We start from the raw sequence: 18,263 nt of genomic DNA, 5'->3' as shown, positions 1-18,263 counted from the left end.
ACAGGTACAAATTTAGCACATGCAGCTTGTTCCTTAAATAATTTTTAAAAGGGGTGCTCTGCATTTCCGTGGTCACTTTGCTCCCATGCAAAACTTAAAGGAACTGGGATTTGGAATGACTTTGGCTTTTGCTCCTGAGGAAGAGGAGGAATAAATGCAGTTGAAAGGGAGTTTTAGGCGGAGCCACACCAAGCATTTCATCTTCCTCCCACTCACCCCAGAGGATCAAATTCCTCCCCTAGGTGTGTGCATGCAGCTCCTGCCTAATTAATTGGGTCCGGTTCTGCTCTCACCCACATCATTCCCCTGATTTCACTGCGGTGACGTAAGCAGAACCAAAGGGTATATGCTGCACATAAATAAAAATAAATCCCATTCATAAAGTTGACCTTAAAGAGAAGTGATGTCCTTTTTTCAGTTTGGTTCATCATACTATTAAAAAAAAAAAAAAGATCTCTCATTGAGATCTGCTACTTTACTAATACTGGCTTGGGTTATAAATAATAAAGACTATTTTTGCTCATTTCTCCATGTTAGGACCACTAAGAAATGATAGATATCAGGTTGTCCACATCTGACTTTCTTGCCTCATATTTCTGTGTGTAAGTTTTTATAGTTCTCTGTGCCTTTCTTTGCAAGAAACTGCCATATCTAGTTATTTGCTTTTCTCTTTGTCCATCCTAAGACATGAAAGCAGTTAAAAGATTTTTTTTTTCTCTCACTCCCCTTTGAAGTCTCTCATTCTCTAATGAAGACCAGAAAAGGAAAGATAAAACTAAGGCTATTAACATTTTCAGTTTTGCTCGCTACTCATTGTTTAATGACTTTAATTGTTGAGCCTCCCGAGTACTTAAATCACCTCAGTGCCACCAACACACAGGAAGTAGGGTGGGTTTTTTATTTAATTACAACAGGATACAATTCAAAATCATGTTGGGGGAAGTGTACAGTAGATATAAACAACCCAAACCATTACCTTAGGGTACACAATCTCTTCATGTAGCATCTTACAAGCCTAATGAAAAGTGATTTGACCTACAACTGTTAACTGCAAAAACAAAACAATATTTACATTTAAATTTACTGTAACATTAAGGGTTTGGCTAGGAGAGAGAAAATCCAGGAAGCGCTGGAAAAGGAAACATTGCCAACAGCAGAAGATGCAGCATCGCTTGCTCCCCTCGACGCTGTGTTGTACACAACAGGCCATATGCTCAGCCGGTATAAATCAGCTGCTTTACTGCTTTCACAGGAGCAGTGCAAGTTTACGTCCTGGGAAGACTGTACATTCCTATCTCAGGATCCTCTGGGTGTAGAGAAATAGTCCTTATATATCAACAAAGAAATAAAAACATTTGGTTCGCAAAGACAACCATGCAGTGATTCATCAAAATACCCTTTTTCTTTTTTGTATTTATTATTTTTGTGAGGAATTGTATCAAGTGAACTTAGTTTTGGTGGAATACACTGGGCTCATTAGCACATGTTTTGTGGGGAAAAAAGCAAAGGAAGAGAGAGAACATTTTCAAAAGCCTTTCAGGGAAGTAACTGCTAAAAATACAGAGATAAATTACAATTCAGTTTTGAAAAACATTTAATGAAAAGATACATATGCTCATTTAAGCACAGTTGGAAAAACTATTCATTTGCCTGAGCTGGAGACAGGGAGAGAACAGGGTTGTTCTCTTGGTCTGTTCCTTCCTTTGCTGGCCTTGCAAAGAAACCTCTGAACCTCAGTCACCATCAGGTTGGTCCTTGTTTGAACTAACCCACAGGTTAGAGGCTTGAGCTGCCACCCCCGAGCAATGCTTGACAGAACAAAGCCTCCACCTCCTTGCTACTGCTACTACAAAAGTAGTAACATTTTTAACACCATGGCTACTTTGTACAGGAGACAAAATGGCTGAAAATTTACAAGGAAATTCATTGATAGATTGATAAAATAATTAAAAACTGGCTGCTTCAAGTTGTTTGCATCAGTGTCAAACTTTTGATTTTGCCTCAGCTGTACTTAACACTGCAAGTCATACTTTCCACGTTGTTTAAATCACTACTACTCCTTAGCACAGGCTGTATTTGCAGATGCTATGCTGTAATTAAAACAATCTCTCTGGTATTAGCTTGGCTGCTTGTAACTTCATTTACTCCTGCATTTGTCCATCAGACAGCAGTGGTTTACATACTGAGATGAGAATTTAAAGGGTAGGTTCACCAGCAGACTATACCTCAGCATGGATTTGAATGTATAAAGCACTATAAACTCCACATGGAAAATGCATTTTGGCTGCCTGGTTCTAGAAGACTCTGTGTATAATTTGTAGCTAAAAAAGTACATCAGCAAAGGCTCATGCATCTGTTTCAAACAATTAAAATGCTGCAAAACATTGCACTTCAATTTTTCAGTTGTTGCCAAAGAATAATATAACAGAAAAATATTTTTTTATGGTATTCACCTAGCATCATTTTAGATGTGCGTGGATCACAATCTTACATTGTTTAAGAGGTTTTATCCCTAGGTAAAAAATATACAGTCTACATCTTCCTCTAAAAAGCAACCAACCGATGTTGCCTTTTAAGTTGCCTTATAATATGAACTAACACGTGCCACAGGAGCGACCAATAGTTTACTCAGCAACAAAATGCTTTAAATATACAATTATATAAATTCTGAGCCACGTTTTTTCCTTTCCTTTCCTTTGGGGATCATCTATTAATTAGGACTGTATGACTACGTGATTTTTCAGCTCAGTGGTCAAATGAAGAAAAGAAGCAGTCCTGTAAGAGTGGAACCAAATGAATCCTAGTTTTCTATGGATTTTCTGATGTCTAATAAGGGTCAAACTCCCATATTAGCTTTTCCCTCAGTGGAGACATTAATAATGCTTGTCTGCTCTGCTCAGCTGCCCACTTCCATAAAACTGGTAGGGAAGTCAGACCTGTGAGACTTGCTCTCTGTTTAAAAAAAGGGGTTGGAAGTGAACAACAGGTTCAAAAATTGGGAGGGAGAAACACAGACAGGCAGAAATAAATACAGCCTGATACACGCGCACAGAGGTGGAGACTGCACAAGCCTCACTTCCTCAGGAAAATCTTGCTCTTCTCTGCATTTTATTCACTGAAGCCAAGAACAGTAAAAAAAATTCAGCTAGGTTGGGGTGCAACATTCACCCACAGGACTAGCTCTGGCCATTATGGAACTTTTAAGAAATAAAAGCACTGAGGCACCACTCGAGACACAAGACAGCAGTGGGCTGCAGTGTATCTCCCACTCGCTGCCTTCATGCCTACCCAGGGGGGTTCTGATGTGCACCTGGAGTACGAGACACGCGCGTTAATGCATTTGCTTGTCCTGGAATTGAATCAGTGAGCTGGCAGCTCGGCAGCCTCGGCAGCCTCAGCACAAGATCACTGTCCACAGAGCACACCCCATACATTCAAATGGCTTTGGATGGATGAGAGATTGGAACCTGTCTCACACCCCATATAGCCTAAGAGTAATAACAGCATTTTGCCTGTCATGGTGGTTTGATAAAACTAGTTGGAGAAAAAGATGTTTTCAGTTCAAACATACCTGGTGAGTTTAAATTATAAACATTTGAGGAGATCAGTGAAACCTTACTTCTCTGTGTATATGCTATTTGCTATTATCCTCTGTAAAGCATCTGTTCTTCTTAACAATATTCATTAATGTTATTTGTAATATAAAATAAAGCTTTAGGGCACGTAGCTGAAGGAGAGAGTAACCACTGATGGATGGGGAAGGCTTCGCCTTCACTCCCTAGTTCCCTTGCTTAAAAGTGGACAAATACACACGGCACAATTCAGCTTTCTTACCTTTAGCCACGCAAAAACCAATGGACAAGTCTAAGTCAGTTGCCCAAGACCCTTCTAGAGCCAAAGGAAAGACGACCTGCTTCCAGGGCACAATTTGTCCTATCAGCTAAGAGGTGTTTGCGTGAGGTGGTGCTGAACTACTGCCCAGAGGTGCTTCTCTCTCCCTCTCCCACCACTTTGGGGGAGCCCCAGAAGCTAACTTTCAGAAAGCTAATAGAAAGAGTACTAGACCCCTCCCTGGGGCAGCCTGTAAAATAACATCAGGACATTTTCCTTAATCATACAGGGTTATTTTGATGATAAAGCTATTGGATAATATGAAATGCTATAAATATTGCTAGAGAGGGACTACAGAAGTACCACAGATAGACACCCCATGTCAATCTTTCCTATAGAAATAATGTTGACTTCACAGCCAAATATGGTTTTATTTTAATCTATGCTTTTGCAGGATAAAAGCAACAATCAACCTGCAGCACCGCTATAATCTTTCTCCAAAATGTGCAGCTCTACATTAACATGCAACAATAGAGACCTTGCTAATAATTTGTTAAAGGTTTTTGCTTCAACTATTTGCCTGAATTTAGCTGTGATAGTTGTACTTTCTTTTCCTTGCATTTAAAATGAGACAAAATAGGTTTCAAAGATGTTACTGATATGACCAGTGCCAGTTCAAGGGATTTTGCAGCCCTAGGCAAATGAAAATATTTGCCTCTTCTAGAACAAAGTTGCTCACAAACTAAATAGTCATAAAACATGTTGCAGCTCCTGAAGATCCACTGCCGTAGGCAACTGCTTGCTCTGTCTCTCTGACAGAGTAGGTCCTGTGTATAGCTGAAATGTAAGAAGAAACCTAATACAGATACAAAGAACAGAAAATACTTTTGCACAAAAGACCAGGCTGAAAAAGGAGAGGGGGATACCCAAAAAATACAAGGCATCCCTGAGCTAGGGCTTGTTCATATATCACTTCTCCTGTGATGAACCAGAGAGCAGCAGACATGCACCTTATGTAAAGGTTGTGGTGGTAACGGTCCTGTGAATCAACTGGGTATTAAATAAGGCCTGTAAAAATAAGTGAAGCCAAAGTAAGGCTGTTGGCTTGAGGTGAAGAAATCTCTTCTCGTATATTTCATTGTTTTTACTGTAGATGGAACATCAATTTGTATTTTCTAACAAAGCCACAGAAAACATTTTCTTACTCACCTGTTAGTGTAAATCCTTACAAAGATAACCTCAAAAACTGTGTGACATGACCCGTGCATCTGACAAATGGCCCACCCATTTATGAGCTTAAATAAAGTTTTAGTTTTCTAGCTTTAAGCACATAAGCAATGATATTTCCAGTCTTTTTTCATAAGGGTGGAATTCAACATGCAATGAAGCAGCCTAGAGAAAGCACACCACTTAAGTTACACTTAAAACCACATAAACACAACTCAAAACAAAAACATTTGGGGAAAAAGATCTTACAGGCTCACATTAAAATCAATGTCCCTTTTGCTTCTGAGTTCAAGGGGATGGATTACCCACTCTCTTCCCCACATCCAGACTCAAAAGTTTTATTTTTCTTTATGAAAATGATTTTTTTTTTTTTATTTACCTTGGAAGTCCAGCATCTTGTTTTCTTCATCTAGAAGCTTCATCAGTTTACCATACAGGATTTGCTCATCAAATTTCACAGGATCTTAAAAAAAAAACAATAGTGAAACATCTATTGTTTCTTCCAGTACTATTTCAGGAAACACCATTTTAAACTATAAAGATATAAAACTACAAAAGTTAAGAAAACATTTGACACTGTGCCTTGGTTTTCACAGTGCTAGTTTCATAGCAGAGGTGACTGTCTTTTCTTCTGACTTATGAAAGACAGTTTAAAATAAAAATATATAATTATATACTTTTAAATGGTGAGAAATATTATATCATAAGAAATATTATATCTTGATCTGGACTGAAACTGGTTTACTAATTCTGCTAATAGACTCATTATAATAATTATTTATATTCAAATTACCAGATGAATTCTATTTGACTCAATAAAAATCAAAGTACCTAATTTCTTTTCAAATGTGACTTTGGATCTTCATTAGAAATTTTACCTCACTGTCCATAATACTAACACGTTATCTAGTATGAGTAGTCATTACAACACACTACGAATTTTGATGTTGTGGCTGGTCAGTCATTCAAATTCCCAGTAACATCTGCAGATTTTAAAAAGGAGCAAGGGACACACGCACATGTACCTTTTTCCATGAGACCTAAAAAATCACTTCAAGTGTCTATATTCAAGGGAGAAATCACCAGCTGAGATTGTCTTCTCTCCAAATCTCCCAGACCCTGGCTTCTTTAAGTTGTCAGTGAAGATAGGCAGGTAGAAGGCCAAAGAAATGCATACAAGGTAGGTGAACTGAAGTACAGCTACAAGCGACCTTGGGTGGCTCTTTTTAAGTGCCCAATAGAATATCAAAGAATAAATTTTCTTTACCATGAAATTTCAGAGCCAAGTTTTTCAGTTATGCTGAGCATACAAAGAGGGAGGCTTCTGCAAACCTCTACTGCAAGTACAGAATCTTTACATTTCTTTTAGTGTGTAACTTTGAAGCGTTCCCTTGGCGAGGGAGGGTGAAGCAAATCCATAGTGGAGCGTTGTTTGTTCTCAGGGCATTATCAACTCAGACAAATTTCCAGAACAAATTTAATTTATCAAATATAGAAAAGATAATTGCCAATATCTTCATTTTCACAGAATAACCCATTAAAGAATCCCATATGATGAACACATTAAATGATATTTAACTTTGTGTAATAGAGTTAGTGGCTGAAGATTTGCTTTTCACTAGCTATTCTCTTTGGGCATTGGGCCTGACTCACTTAAGTCATAAGAAGAGTGTAACTTTAGAGTGTGCCCTGATTTCTTCGTCTAGTTCTGCTTTTGTCTCTTGTTAGTGACAAGCTGCTAGCTGGAAGGAAGAGGTAAACTAATATGGTTTCCAGTTGGGGGATGACCATGAAGGACCAGACTTCAGTTCTGACTGTCCTTTTAATTCTGTCCACTACATACTAATGTAGTTCCACTTACTGAACACTTCTGCAAGGAAAAGGAAACTAGACAATTAGCCTGGTTTGTGAGTATAACTGAATCACACTGGTTGAGGTGGGAAGGGACCTCCAGAGGCCATCTGCTCCAGGGCCCCTGCTCAAGCAGGGCCACCTAGAGCCAAGTTACCCAGGACCACGTCCAGACAGTTTTTGAATATCTCCAAGGTGGAAGACTTGCTCTTGACAGAGGCGTTGGTAAATATAGTGTTATAACTGCTTTGCAGATGTCAACACAACCAACCTGAGGCCAGTACCATTGCTAACAGACCTTTAATAAACAAGTGTTACCTCAACCTTTGAGTGACATTTTTGCTGGGAAGAAAAAGGAGGAATGACAAAAGACAGCTGTTCACACATGGATCTCAGGTCTAGCCTGATATGCAAATGCCTAAAACCACCTCCCCACTCCCAACTCTGGAACTGGATGGACTTTCTCAGTGCTTTCATCTGTTCCAAATAAAAAAAAAAAAGAACATTTAAGTTTAAGTGTTTATCACTCAGCCTCTTCAACACAGGCAAAGAAGCGTTTTCTCCCAATGAAAACTGTACTTCCATGTATCCCTTATGTCACCACTCTATCCGTACATGTTTTTAGGCACACACATACAGTTACAGAAATCTAATCCGCTTTTCATTCTCTGGTTATGAAGCAGATCATGACTCATGAAGCCTACTCATAAGATGAACCAAGGCAATACTAAGAGGGGAAAAACAAAACAAAACAAAACAAAATCTTTCATTTAAAAACTCTGAGCCAGAAGTTGATTTCCAAGGTATTACATTGCTGTTCTATACAATGAATAGGGAAATTATAGGGGTTAGATGTAATTCACCGTTAATAAACCTTGATTTTTTTCACCAGTATGCAGAAATTCAAGTTACTGACGAGCATTAGAGCCAGTTTTTCTCAGTCACACAAGTTTTTGCCTCAAAAGCGTAAACCTCCATATCTACTCAGAGTGAAAGTTTCTCATGAATTTCAGAAGTGACCTACTTTGAGACCCCTTACAGTAGACAAATTGTTTTAGATTGACTACAACTGCCTGTCTAGAGAGTCTCTGCAGTACAAATAAGCACAAGGTTTAATAAAGCAAAGGGCTGGGAAGGTAACACAGGAGAATTGGGTCTTGCGTGCTGTCGGGTTGTTGGTGCTTAACAACAGGAGCTGGGCCAAAGCATTCAGTGCATAGCTAAGCACTTCATTACCATGATGATGTTCTTACTTAAGTCCATGCAAATTCAGGCAGGCCCGTTCCCACCCTTTTTTATCTAAAAGCCATGACAGCAAAAAAGAATTTCCTCCGCTAGACAATACCTCCTAGTTAATCTCTCTCATACCTATGCATAACTTCTTTTCTCCCAGCTCTGCAGTCACGCCCTCCCACTCCTCACTATCGCCCACAGAGAGAAAACCTAAACATCCCTGCTAAACTGACACAAAGAAAACCAAAAAAAGCCTCCTCATGTGCTGGGAACTTTTACGGGCTCTAGGGTTTCCTTCTGTACGGTAAACACACATTCAGCTCAGTAATAAAATTGCTCTCCAAGAAGGACTTTGGGAGCAGGGTTGCAAAAAAGCTACAGGTTAGTACTCAGTTCTGGACTAACTTCGTTAATTAAAGAGAGCATGGTGTAGACAATGTTCTCGGAGTGTGCTTCATTTTGCTACGGTAGCGGAGTGAATACAGCACAGCCTCACTTTTACCCATGCATTAACTCACTGTCCTTGATCAAAGACTATGTATACTGCCTATCGTGTTCAGAGCGGTTAAGGCTTATAATTTAAATTGTAAACCTCAATATTTAAATAGAACTGCATATGTGATCTTTGTCACCTCATTTTCATGAATGGAAAAGAATATTCTGACACCAAAATTACATACTTAATTCTGCCTCACCTTCTTCACTGACCTCCATCCCACACTGCCTTGGGTTTATTTCCTCATCCATCAACGGGTCAAAGTAATTTCTGCTGTATTCATTTCCTGTGGAAAGCACATGAAGTAAGGGTCAGCGATTATTAGAAGCACATGAACCAAAATGTTAATTTTGAAATCGACACCAGCAAGCAAAGGGGCATTTTTTGCTACTTTATAAGCTTAATTTTTTTAACAAGTCCTCTAAGCCTACTAGTACTGCAATTATCATCTTGTGAAAGGTCAGAAAAGGTAACTCTGGAAACAAGTGCACTTTATGTTACTTTTGCTGAGGAACTAATGAGAAAAATTTGCAAATTTAGATGATGGAAAGATAAGAAAAATTAAAAAATCCAGCATCCCCAACATAAGCCAAATTATTCTTAAAACACATTGTACAAGTGAATTACCAATGCTGCAGAGGAATTTGTGTTTCACAGCTGACCCCTCCAATTTCAACAGTTTTAAATTTCACCACTGAGGTTTCAACGTCTGGTGCATCTTTAATACTGTATTCAACCAGAGAAGTGTTTAATTACAGAGGAGATACTAGAATACTGCCTCATTAATCTGAAAAACAATTATATTCAGTTGGGCTAGGTAAGTAATCCAAGATTTTGATGGGATAAACCCACTCATTTTAACACTTTCCATTTGAACAGCTAGTTTTATCTGCTCTTCAGAAACTAATCAAGTTTACAAAAAAAAAAAAAAGCCATTTGTTAGACTTATCAAGAAATAATGCAGCATCTAGCTGCCTAGAGGAACTCCTAGTAAAAGCCAGAAGAATTTCTTTACACAAGGGAGAGCTTTTTCCTCCAAATATGTCCTTCCTTCAGCAAAAGTGCTACACTCAGTTAAAACCATCCTCACATTCATTGGGTTTGCAAACACAGTAAATTATTACTAAACAGAGAAAAAGTAAAATAATTAAGTCCACAACAAATTTTAAAATTGCTTGAATAGACATAGGTCTGTATCCTGGAAAATACATAAGAGCTAAATGTACGAGGGGGTTAATTCATCCAAGATACACTATAGTAGTCTACTGTGTATTTGTTTTAGGATCAAAAATAATCCAAGCAGCAGCTCCTTTTCAGAGACTAAATGAAACTTTGATATGAAACTAGGTTTAATTTATATTTCTGGACTGGCACATTTTGACTGTCAGTCTCTGTTCCTTCAATGTAGTAAGTACAAGAACTGAAAATTTGCTTTACCTTGAGGTCTCAATAAAGAAAAAATAAATGAGTTTCATTTTTGTTACTTTATCTGTCAACAACTACTAGGCTGGTATGAATCTTGGCAGTATGTAATCAAAGTCTTATGTACTGCAATAACAGAGCCATTCTACCTTATTCACTGTAATTGTTTTCTCTAGCACAAAACACTGTGATGTTATATGAACACCCCTTCACATGTTGGTAAAATAATTCACCCATGTGCTAAAAAAGAAAATGATGATGCATTTCTTTATTCAATTACTTCATAGCTGTAAATGTAAATTTCTGGTAAGTATGTTGTAACCATACAAGCAATACTCAGCTAGTGCACAGGCTTTTTGCGCAGTCTTAATAGCACAACAGCTTTTATTGAATTTTAATGCCCCATGTTCTTTAACCTGTGGGTCTGGTGTGAAACTCTGAGGCGTAGACTTTTGGGCAACTCTTCTGGACAGAATAATTGGCATTTAGGAGGAAGTGTCACGTTATTTTTGAGTCTGTGAGGCATGGAAACCATTATTCAAGAAAGAGATACGTTGACAAATACCATTAAACAGCTTGCTCTTTGGTCCTCTTTAAAAAAAAGAGGAGCCTCAACCCTTCTTTGAGGAGTATGAGATATTTCATCCAAGGCTTTGGCTCTGTCAGAACTGCACACAGCTGGAGACAAAGTTATGCAAAAATAAAAAGAAGAAACAGGTTTGATTTTTCCAGAGCAACATACACACTTTAAAACCTACATTGGTAGAATGAGTGGTAAATGCCAGAATCACCTTCTTATGGTGATTTTATAGATAACAAGCCATTTTAAACTGCAGGACTCCACAGAAGACTTTCAAGTGAGGCTTTCTGAAGAGTCAAAATCACTGCAAACCTTAGATCACTGCTCTTGAGGGGTTTTTGTAAGTTTTTTGGTCTTTTTCCCCCCCTCAGCTCAACATACACCTTGACAACTGGTGTGACCAGGAGGTCTGGGCTCTGCGCAGGTCCAAAGATTTGTTGGGGCAGGGGGAGTTGCTTTGGTTTTAAAATACAAAATTATCAATTTTAGTCAACATAACATACTGCCCAAGGCATTTTCCTAATAACATTTTTGTGAGCATGTGAACAGATTACTAATCACTTCACATTTGCTTTTGGAAATATTTGAAAGTGTATAACATGTAAATTAACAGTCCACTAAGGAATTCACATCGCTCTGCTTCATGGTATAAACACAGTAAACGTTAATACAGAGCTTGCTTGCAGGTATTTTGAACAGCGGTGTATAGCTTGGTGCTTTCAGACAGCAAATTACTTTGAATACCCGCTCCTACAAAGACTTGGCCAACTCTAGAAACTTAGGTCTTTGCTTTGATCCAGAGGTTTGCTCAAACCCATTAACTCAATTTGAAACTCTTCACCCCTCAAAATTGTGTTGTTTCATGTGGAAGACGCAATGGATAATTCAGGAAATTGGAATTGAAGTGCAAAACCACAGATTATCTATAAATTCAAATAAAAATGGAAAGAAGGGTGTTGGCACAACAGTGACCAGGTGGGAATTTATACAGTTTAATTAAAGCAAGAGGAGTTGCTAATAAAATTAGCATAATCCTTGGATGTAGCCCATGGGACTGCACACGTATTACTAGGACTGGAAGAAACTCTAAGATGGCTTTTAAGCTAAGATGTCTGTAGTCAATTATACAGTCTATGTCCTGAGAATACCACAGAAATGGCATGACTAAGCTTCATTTCTACAACGTCTTCTACTCCACAAAGAGATCAAGTAGCCTGTATCAATACCATTTCAAGGCTACAGCATGGAATTTAGATGACAGAAAATTATTCCATTCATATTGTACTATTGATCTAGGTTTTTAGTTTAATGAAAGAAGAGACAAAACTGTTAGATTTGTTAAGTGCCTCCTGACCAATGTAAAAATGAAAGAATTATTAATAGCCAGGTGACTGATTACTAAAAGCTTGAACAAGCATTTACTGGTGCTTGTTTTCAGTGAAGTTGGGTCTCAGGAATAAATGCAAAAATTTTGGCATGAGCCAGTTTTCGTTAGAAAACAGAATGCAGACTACTGTAGGAGCAAACTTGCCTTATTAAGTAATAGGCCTCCCTTTTCAGGCAGCAGCATGGTCAACGTGTGTCTCCACAAATGACTTGGTAGAACATTACTGGGCATTACTAAGGTAACTCATAAAAGCCTTTCGCATAAGAGAATAAGACAGAGGTATCTTGGAAAGATGAAATTCCTGTCTGAGACAGCATTTTGACCTAAAGTGTTTCTGAAACATAGTGATGCAGCCAGGAATGGAAAAGAGTAGTCCTCCTTTCCACACAGCTGTCTTAAAACATCGATTGCAGCAGCAATTCCTGTTAGTGAACATCATGGTAAATACTCACTGTCTCCATTCAACAGAATTTAACTTATTTCCCTAGGTACACTTTTCATTTTACTTTGCAGATATGGCTCTTTGGGCAGCCCAAATGTAAGGTTTCTGTGCTAGCTTATTTCCCAGTTTCTTTATGAGAAGCATATGCAACCGCATGAGCCAAAGCAGCATCCTGGGGTCAGATCTGAACCCCCTCCAAGAGAGGTGCCCACCTTAACTTGTCCAGCAAGAACTAAGACTTGGGATCAGGAGGAAGAGGAGAGTAGGGTCCCACCTCCTGCACTCCAACTGCTTCACTTATTCACTCTTCCTCAAGACATGGTGGGTCTTGTGACTAGCACTCCCACTCATTTTTTTTCTTGATTTAGTACCTACATTGACAAAGCTTGATACCTGCAAGTTGTTTCTTTGTAGATACAGGCCTTTGCTTCTAATCTGCACTTTGGGAAAAAAAAAAAAATCTATAAAGAATTATGAAAAAACCGTTCAAAACAATTAAAGTATAAGAGAGGAGAAAGAAGCCTTAAAAAAAAAAATGCCACAGAATGCAAAAGTGAAGAAAAGTAAAAATCATCAACCAGAACTGCATAAGCAGTAAGAGTTCCTGGACAGTGAAAAGCTGACTGGATTTCCAGTGAATTTATAGGTTCTTAGCTGATTTAAACAATGATTTAAAACTGGAAAATAATTTAGGAAAGTTTGAAACTTTCACAAGAAAACATTTTGAGTTTTTATTCCAAAGTTTTGTGTTGCTAGTTTTACTCACATCTAAACGTTATGAAGATATAAAACTTTAAAGAACATAGTGAATTGATATATAATCCACAAAACAATGTTAACTCTCCATTCTCATTTCGGCAAGAAAAAAAATAAAGAATTGTTATGAGTTAACCAGAAGTTATACTTTTAGTTTGGACTTTTTAGTTATTATTACTGAACCATGATATCTGTTGTGTTTACCTCAGCTCATAGCCATTACAAATGGCTTTAATTAAATTTATATAAGCTGATCTAGGTTACATATAGAAGCTAAATGCCCTAATTAAGACATATTATTACTATTTTAAATTTACATCTAACATTATCATCTATATTATAAGTATAGTTAAATACTATCTATATTATTTTAGACATATAGCTAAAATAAGATTCCTGGGAAGCACGAAGTTATTCCAGATTATCACCAAATACATGGGGGTGGAGGGTAGACAGGGTGTTTTATATAGAGCTTCAAATTTTCATGAGTACCAGGCAGAATTCAATGAAAAATTATGTGTTAATGGCATCCTCAAACTGAAGAGCATTAAGCAAGTCACTGGACAGTAGATTATACCTTGAAAAACACAGCTTGTTAAATACTACCATCACTGGGCAACTTCTCAACCTTCAAAAAGTTTTGAAGGTATTGTATGTCATTTTCCTTATCCTCAGCAGAGACCATAGGTAATGAGTAAACCACATAACTACATCTTATGTTTATATTGCAAGCCTTGAATAAACTCACTTGTCAGCTCTGACAGGACGCTGGCAAAGGGGCCGGTCACGATCCTGAGCCGCACAGACCGTGCTGCGCCTTCCCTGACACTTGAAAAACACGGCACCCACTTTTCTTTTCCTCCCCACTCCACTCCTGGAAGACTTACCACATTTGCTGCTGTTTAAGCAAAGGTACAGCATGGGAATTTTTTTTTTTTTTTTTTTTCCTCTGCAGGCAACAGAGGGCACTGTGCCAAGGGACACCAGTATGAGACCTGCTGCTTTTCCTGAGGAAACACTGTTGGTTGAAGGCGTGAGAAAAAGATTTACTGATGATGACGGAGCTCATTTAGGAACGCTATTAGATAATGTGACACACGTCAATGGGGAAAATGGATACTGAGTGCTCCCAGGCTGGCAGGCTTGGCTGGTCCCGCGCTATTCCAGCAAGGAAACTTGCAGAATTTCAAGGGTCCGACAGCACTATAAATGAAGTAAACAATTTCCAAGTGTAATAAGTTAGCCTTTATAATATATACTTCTGAAAGAGTATTTCCCAATTATAAAACGCATCCATTCTTCACGATTCTTCTCCTCCTACCTTTCACAAATTCAATTTTAGCACATTACTTAGATGAGTGGTACAGTATCCCTGTTGTTGAAATTGCATGCAATGGATCACGTTTTGCACACTACATTACACCTTGTGCAGTTCTGCTGATTTCAATTGGATTACACATTGTGTAATTCAACGCAAAATTACTTCCAATGACAACCCTTTTATTCCTATGCATACATGGTGATCCATCATGCCCTGCATACTGGGTTTGGCATTTCCATTTCAAGTCCCTGTTGGAATCAGAAAGCATGGAACCACAAACACAGAACTTGAATTATTAGATATAAACTTTGCCATTGTTTAAGAAAAAAAGGGTATGGTTTTGATTCATATTTCTGGTCCCATCCTTTATGCAAATCATTTTGTCCAACACAAATAGCCAGTGTCACAAGCTCCCATTTCCTTCACATGCAGCACAAACGTGAGTTTCCAGCAGATGCCTGTTTTTTCATCTGTCTTTACTGTCTCTCCAGTGGGTACCTACCATCTCTTTGGAATGAAATTAGACCTTGTTCAACAAGCTTCAGACTCCAGTTCTCTGCAAGCAGACTGAATTCCATGCACTTGCTGATATTTTTATCAAGTTGATATCCCACACGGCTCCTTCACAAAGCCCTTTTTTTGTCTGTGTATTCCTGGGTCAAGGTCCTGGCCCAGTTACACTCTCGAGCAAGAAAGGGCTTATATTGCCCTGCTACAGCTGAACTACCTTTGGCAGTAACTGTTCTTAGCAAAGGCTTCTCTCTACTTTGGCTTTTGATAAGGAGCAGAACTGCTCTATTTTACGGTGGGATTTTCCCCATAGGACACACAGAGCGCTGTGTAAGATACATCCAACCCAGCTCTGCAGCTGGGAGATGGTGCAGCAGAGCACCACGTAGAGACATTAATTTGCTCCCAGAAGCAGTATAGCCATGTTAATGCCATGCTGTACCTGGGCTAATTAGAAGAATAGTTTCTGGTCTTCAATCGAAAGAGCTTTCTTTCCCTCTTCCCTCCCCCTCCCCCAAATGTTGTTAATCTCTGTGGGCAAATTTATTGGAGCATGATATGAGATGTTAACGGCGCCTGTTGCAGATAAAATGGTAGAATTAATTAGAGCTTTTGATTTTAGAAGATAATCTAGTTTTGAAAAAAGATTTGTGTATTGGGGATGATGGGGGGGGGAACGAATGTTTCTTGTCATCTGGAGACAATTTTAACTTGATTCATCAACATTTAGGGTCAGACTGCCTCCAGCCTTTGTACAAGTGTGCAGGATACAGGAGAACACAATTAGCCTTTCTTTCATCTTCCATGCAAATACCACAGAGCATCACAGTCTCCAAAGGTGTCTATGAATCGAATGCTAAAATAGATTAACATTTGCTTTACAGGCCTATGATAAAATGCTAAGTACAGTAGTCTGTGTTAAGGGATTGCTTGTGACACACATCATCCATCTGAGGTTGAGCAACTGCCCTCGTGTTCTGCCATCAGCCAAAGATGGCATATTCCCGGAGGTTTGGTGCTTCCATCATGACAGTTTGCTGGAAGCCCTTTGCTGGGCAGACACTTTACCAAGCCAGCCTGAACATTATGGGCACTCTAGAAAGTGTTTTGGGTTTAGACCCCTCTGGAGAAAAGAGGAAAAACAATATTGGCTCACCTTGAGATCACGCACCTGGCAGTCGAGAAACAGGTGGACATGGGTTCCTGTCACTCCAGGTTTGGGTGATCTAACCCCAAATATTTTTCCCAGGGAAATTTGCCTATTAGACCTCCCATTGGGATGGCCAACATGAAAACTTCTGGCAAATTCAATATTTGCAGAGGGGAAGAAAGGCAGAAGATTTAGAAGGTTGGATTTAGTCATGGGGAAACTCTGAGTACTTTCAGAAACAAATAAATTGCACAGTTTGGCAAAGACAAGGCTGCTGCTAGACAACCTTAATTTCACAAGCAATATGTGAAAGAAATGAAGGTGATAGGAGCAATCAGTAAAGAGTCAGCATAGAATCAAGGAGAGAAAATAGGGTGGAAGCCACTGCAACCAATTAGCTGGATGAAAATCAGGAGATTAACCTGAGTAAATAGTCAGCCAGTTCCCCTCAGTCACTAGAACATTTAACAGCAGTACCAGGCCTTCACCATGTAAGAGCGATGATGGAAAGCATACAACAGAAAGAGTTACTCAATGGCCTATTCCTGAACAACAGTCTACTGATGATGATGGCAAAGTTTGGAATTTTGTCCATCATGGGAAATACAACAGGGTAAGACACAGAATGGCCTAACAAACAGAGCAATGTACTAGGGATCAGAGGTTTTATTTCTATTTCCATCACAGGCCTGCAGGGTGACTACAGATAAGGCCTCATACTCTGCCTCAGTTTCCCCACAAGCAAAGCAGCCTTGCACTTGGAATCACAAGAATAGTCCCCACCAATCTGGTTTGAAAAATGAAAAAGTCTCTGAAAAAAAGATACTGGAAAGACTCAATCAGTTTCTTGAAAGCAAGAATCAGGTCACAAACTCTCCCTTTCAGGAAATGTGCTGTTATCTGAAGAAAGGAACGGAAAAGTCAGTATAGCACAAACATACCCGTGAATTAAGCTGTTTGGGGGCAGATGCAGGCAAGTTTCAATATCATGGACCTCTGCGCTGGCTATTTAACCTCCAAGTGATGGGTGTTCTGCAGAGCACCCTCCTGTGCAGACATAGCCAAATTCCAGGAACAGGTTTCAAGGCTGTCTTGAACACACAGCTGACTATTCACACTCCTTCCCGGTATCCTTAGCATGAAGATGTGTGAGAAGGCATCTCAAAAGTAGGTGGGGGTTTTTCTAGAAAACACTTCCCTCCAGCAACTGCTGACAGAGCAACAGGCTGTGACACTGTTGCAAGATGGAGGAAAGGATAGCAACCCCTGTAGCAATTATTCACCGCCATTAACGACACGTGTGATGGGTGGAAAGATAATGGAAAGGCAATGCCATCTCCATGACCTGCCCTCAAATGCATAGCCTGAAAATCCAGCCTGATGTTTATATAGTGTTTTCAACCTGTAATCTGCTAAATGCTGTGATTAAATAATTGTGCTTAAGGTTATAACTGGCTTTAAATTGTACAGTTTAACATTGAGCGTTAGAATTGACAAATGCCATTCCCCATTGAGTAAGTAGCTGAACTTAAGCCTGGGGGCTGAGAGCTGGAAGAGCATCCAACAGTTGTGGAGTTAAGGAAACCCCAAAAGGAGGAGTGTCTTATTGGCATCTGGGGAAGAAAAGGGGAGAAAAGTGAAAGGGAGCAGTGCAGGGGCTTAAAACATGTTTATTTTACACAGGCTGTGCTGTTGTGCTTGGAAGGTATTTCCCTTAAGGTAAGGAAGCCTGGCATGGAGTAGTGAAAGGACTGTCATTTTACTGGCATAGCAAAGTTTGGGGCAACAAGCCACGCTGGTGTGTGTGGGCACCCCCTCCTAGAGAAAGAGCTTCCAGCATGGGGTGCAAGTCTTGCCCCCTAGGGAAAAAAAAAAAAAAAAAAAAAAGACTTCTGTGCTAAAATCTCTCTTGTGCCACTGCACAATGGCTCTCGAGAGCTGAGGGCAGGAGAGGAAGCTGTGGAAGAGTTCCCCTGTGTTAAGGGATGGCGGTAATTTCTACCACCACCTGCGTTTTTGCTATGAGCTGAAATGACAGCAGCTACGCAAAGCGGCTG

The 18,263-nt window shown here is 39.3% G+C and overlaps 1 protein-coding gene across 1 annotated transcript in view; it reads right to left on the bottom strand.

Moving 5' to 3' along the window:
- OFCC1 (orofacial cleft 1 candidate 1) overlaps positions 1-18,263 on the bottom strand; it is a 122,420-nt gene that overhangs the window by 95,237 nt on the left and 8,920 nt on the right. Inside the window, exons 4-5 of the mRNA XM_010573312.1 lie at positions 8,838-8,924; positions 5,438-5,521 (exon numbers count right to left, since the gene is read on the bottom strand). Of these exons, the coding sequence (XP_010571614.1) occupies positions 5,438-5,521; positions 8,838-8,924 (171 nt within the window). The remainder of the gene's footprint in view (positions 1-5,437; positions 5,522-8,837; positions 8,925-18,263) is intronic.

The sequence above is a fragment of the Haliaeetus leucocephalus genome, unplaced genomic scaffold, assembly GCF_000737465.1.
Source record: "Haliaeetus leucocephalus isolate CR32 unplaced genomic scaffold, Haliaeetus_leucocephalus-4.0 Scaffold373, whole genome shotgun sequence".
NCBI classification, from domain to species: domain Eukaryota; kingdom Metazoa; phylum Chordata; class Aves; order Accipitriformes; family Accipitridae; genus Haliaeetus; species Haliaeetus leucocephalus.
Note: the sequence above shows the minus strand (reverse complement) of the source record. Positions and strands in the feature narration are given on the sequence as shown.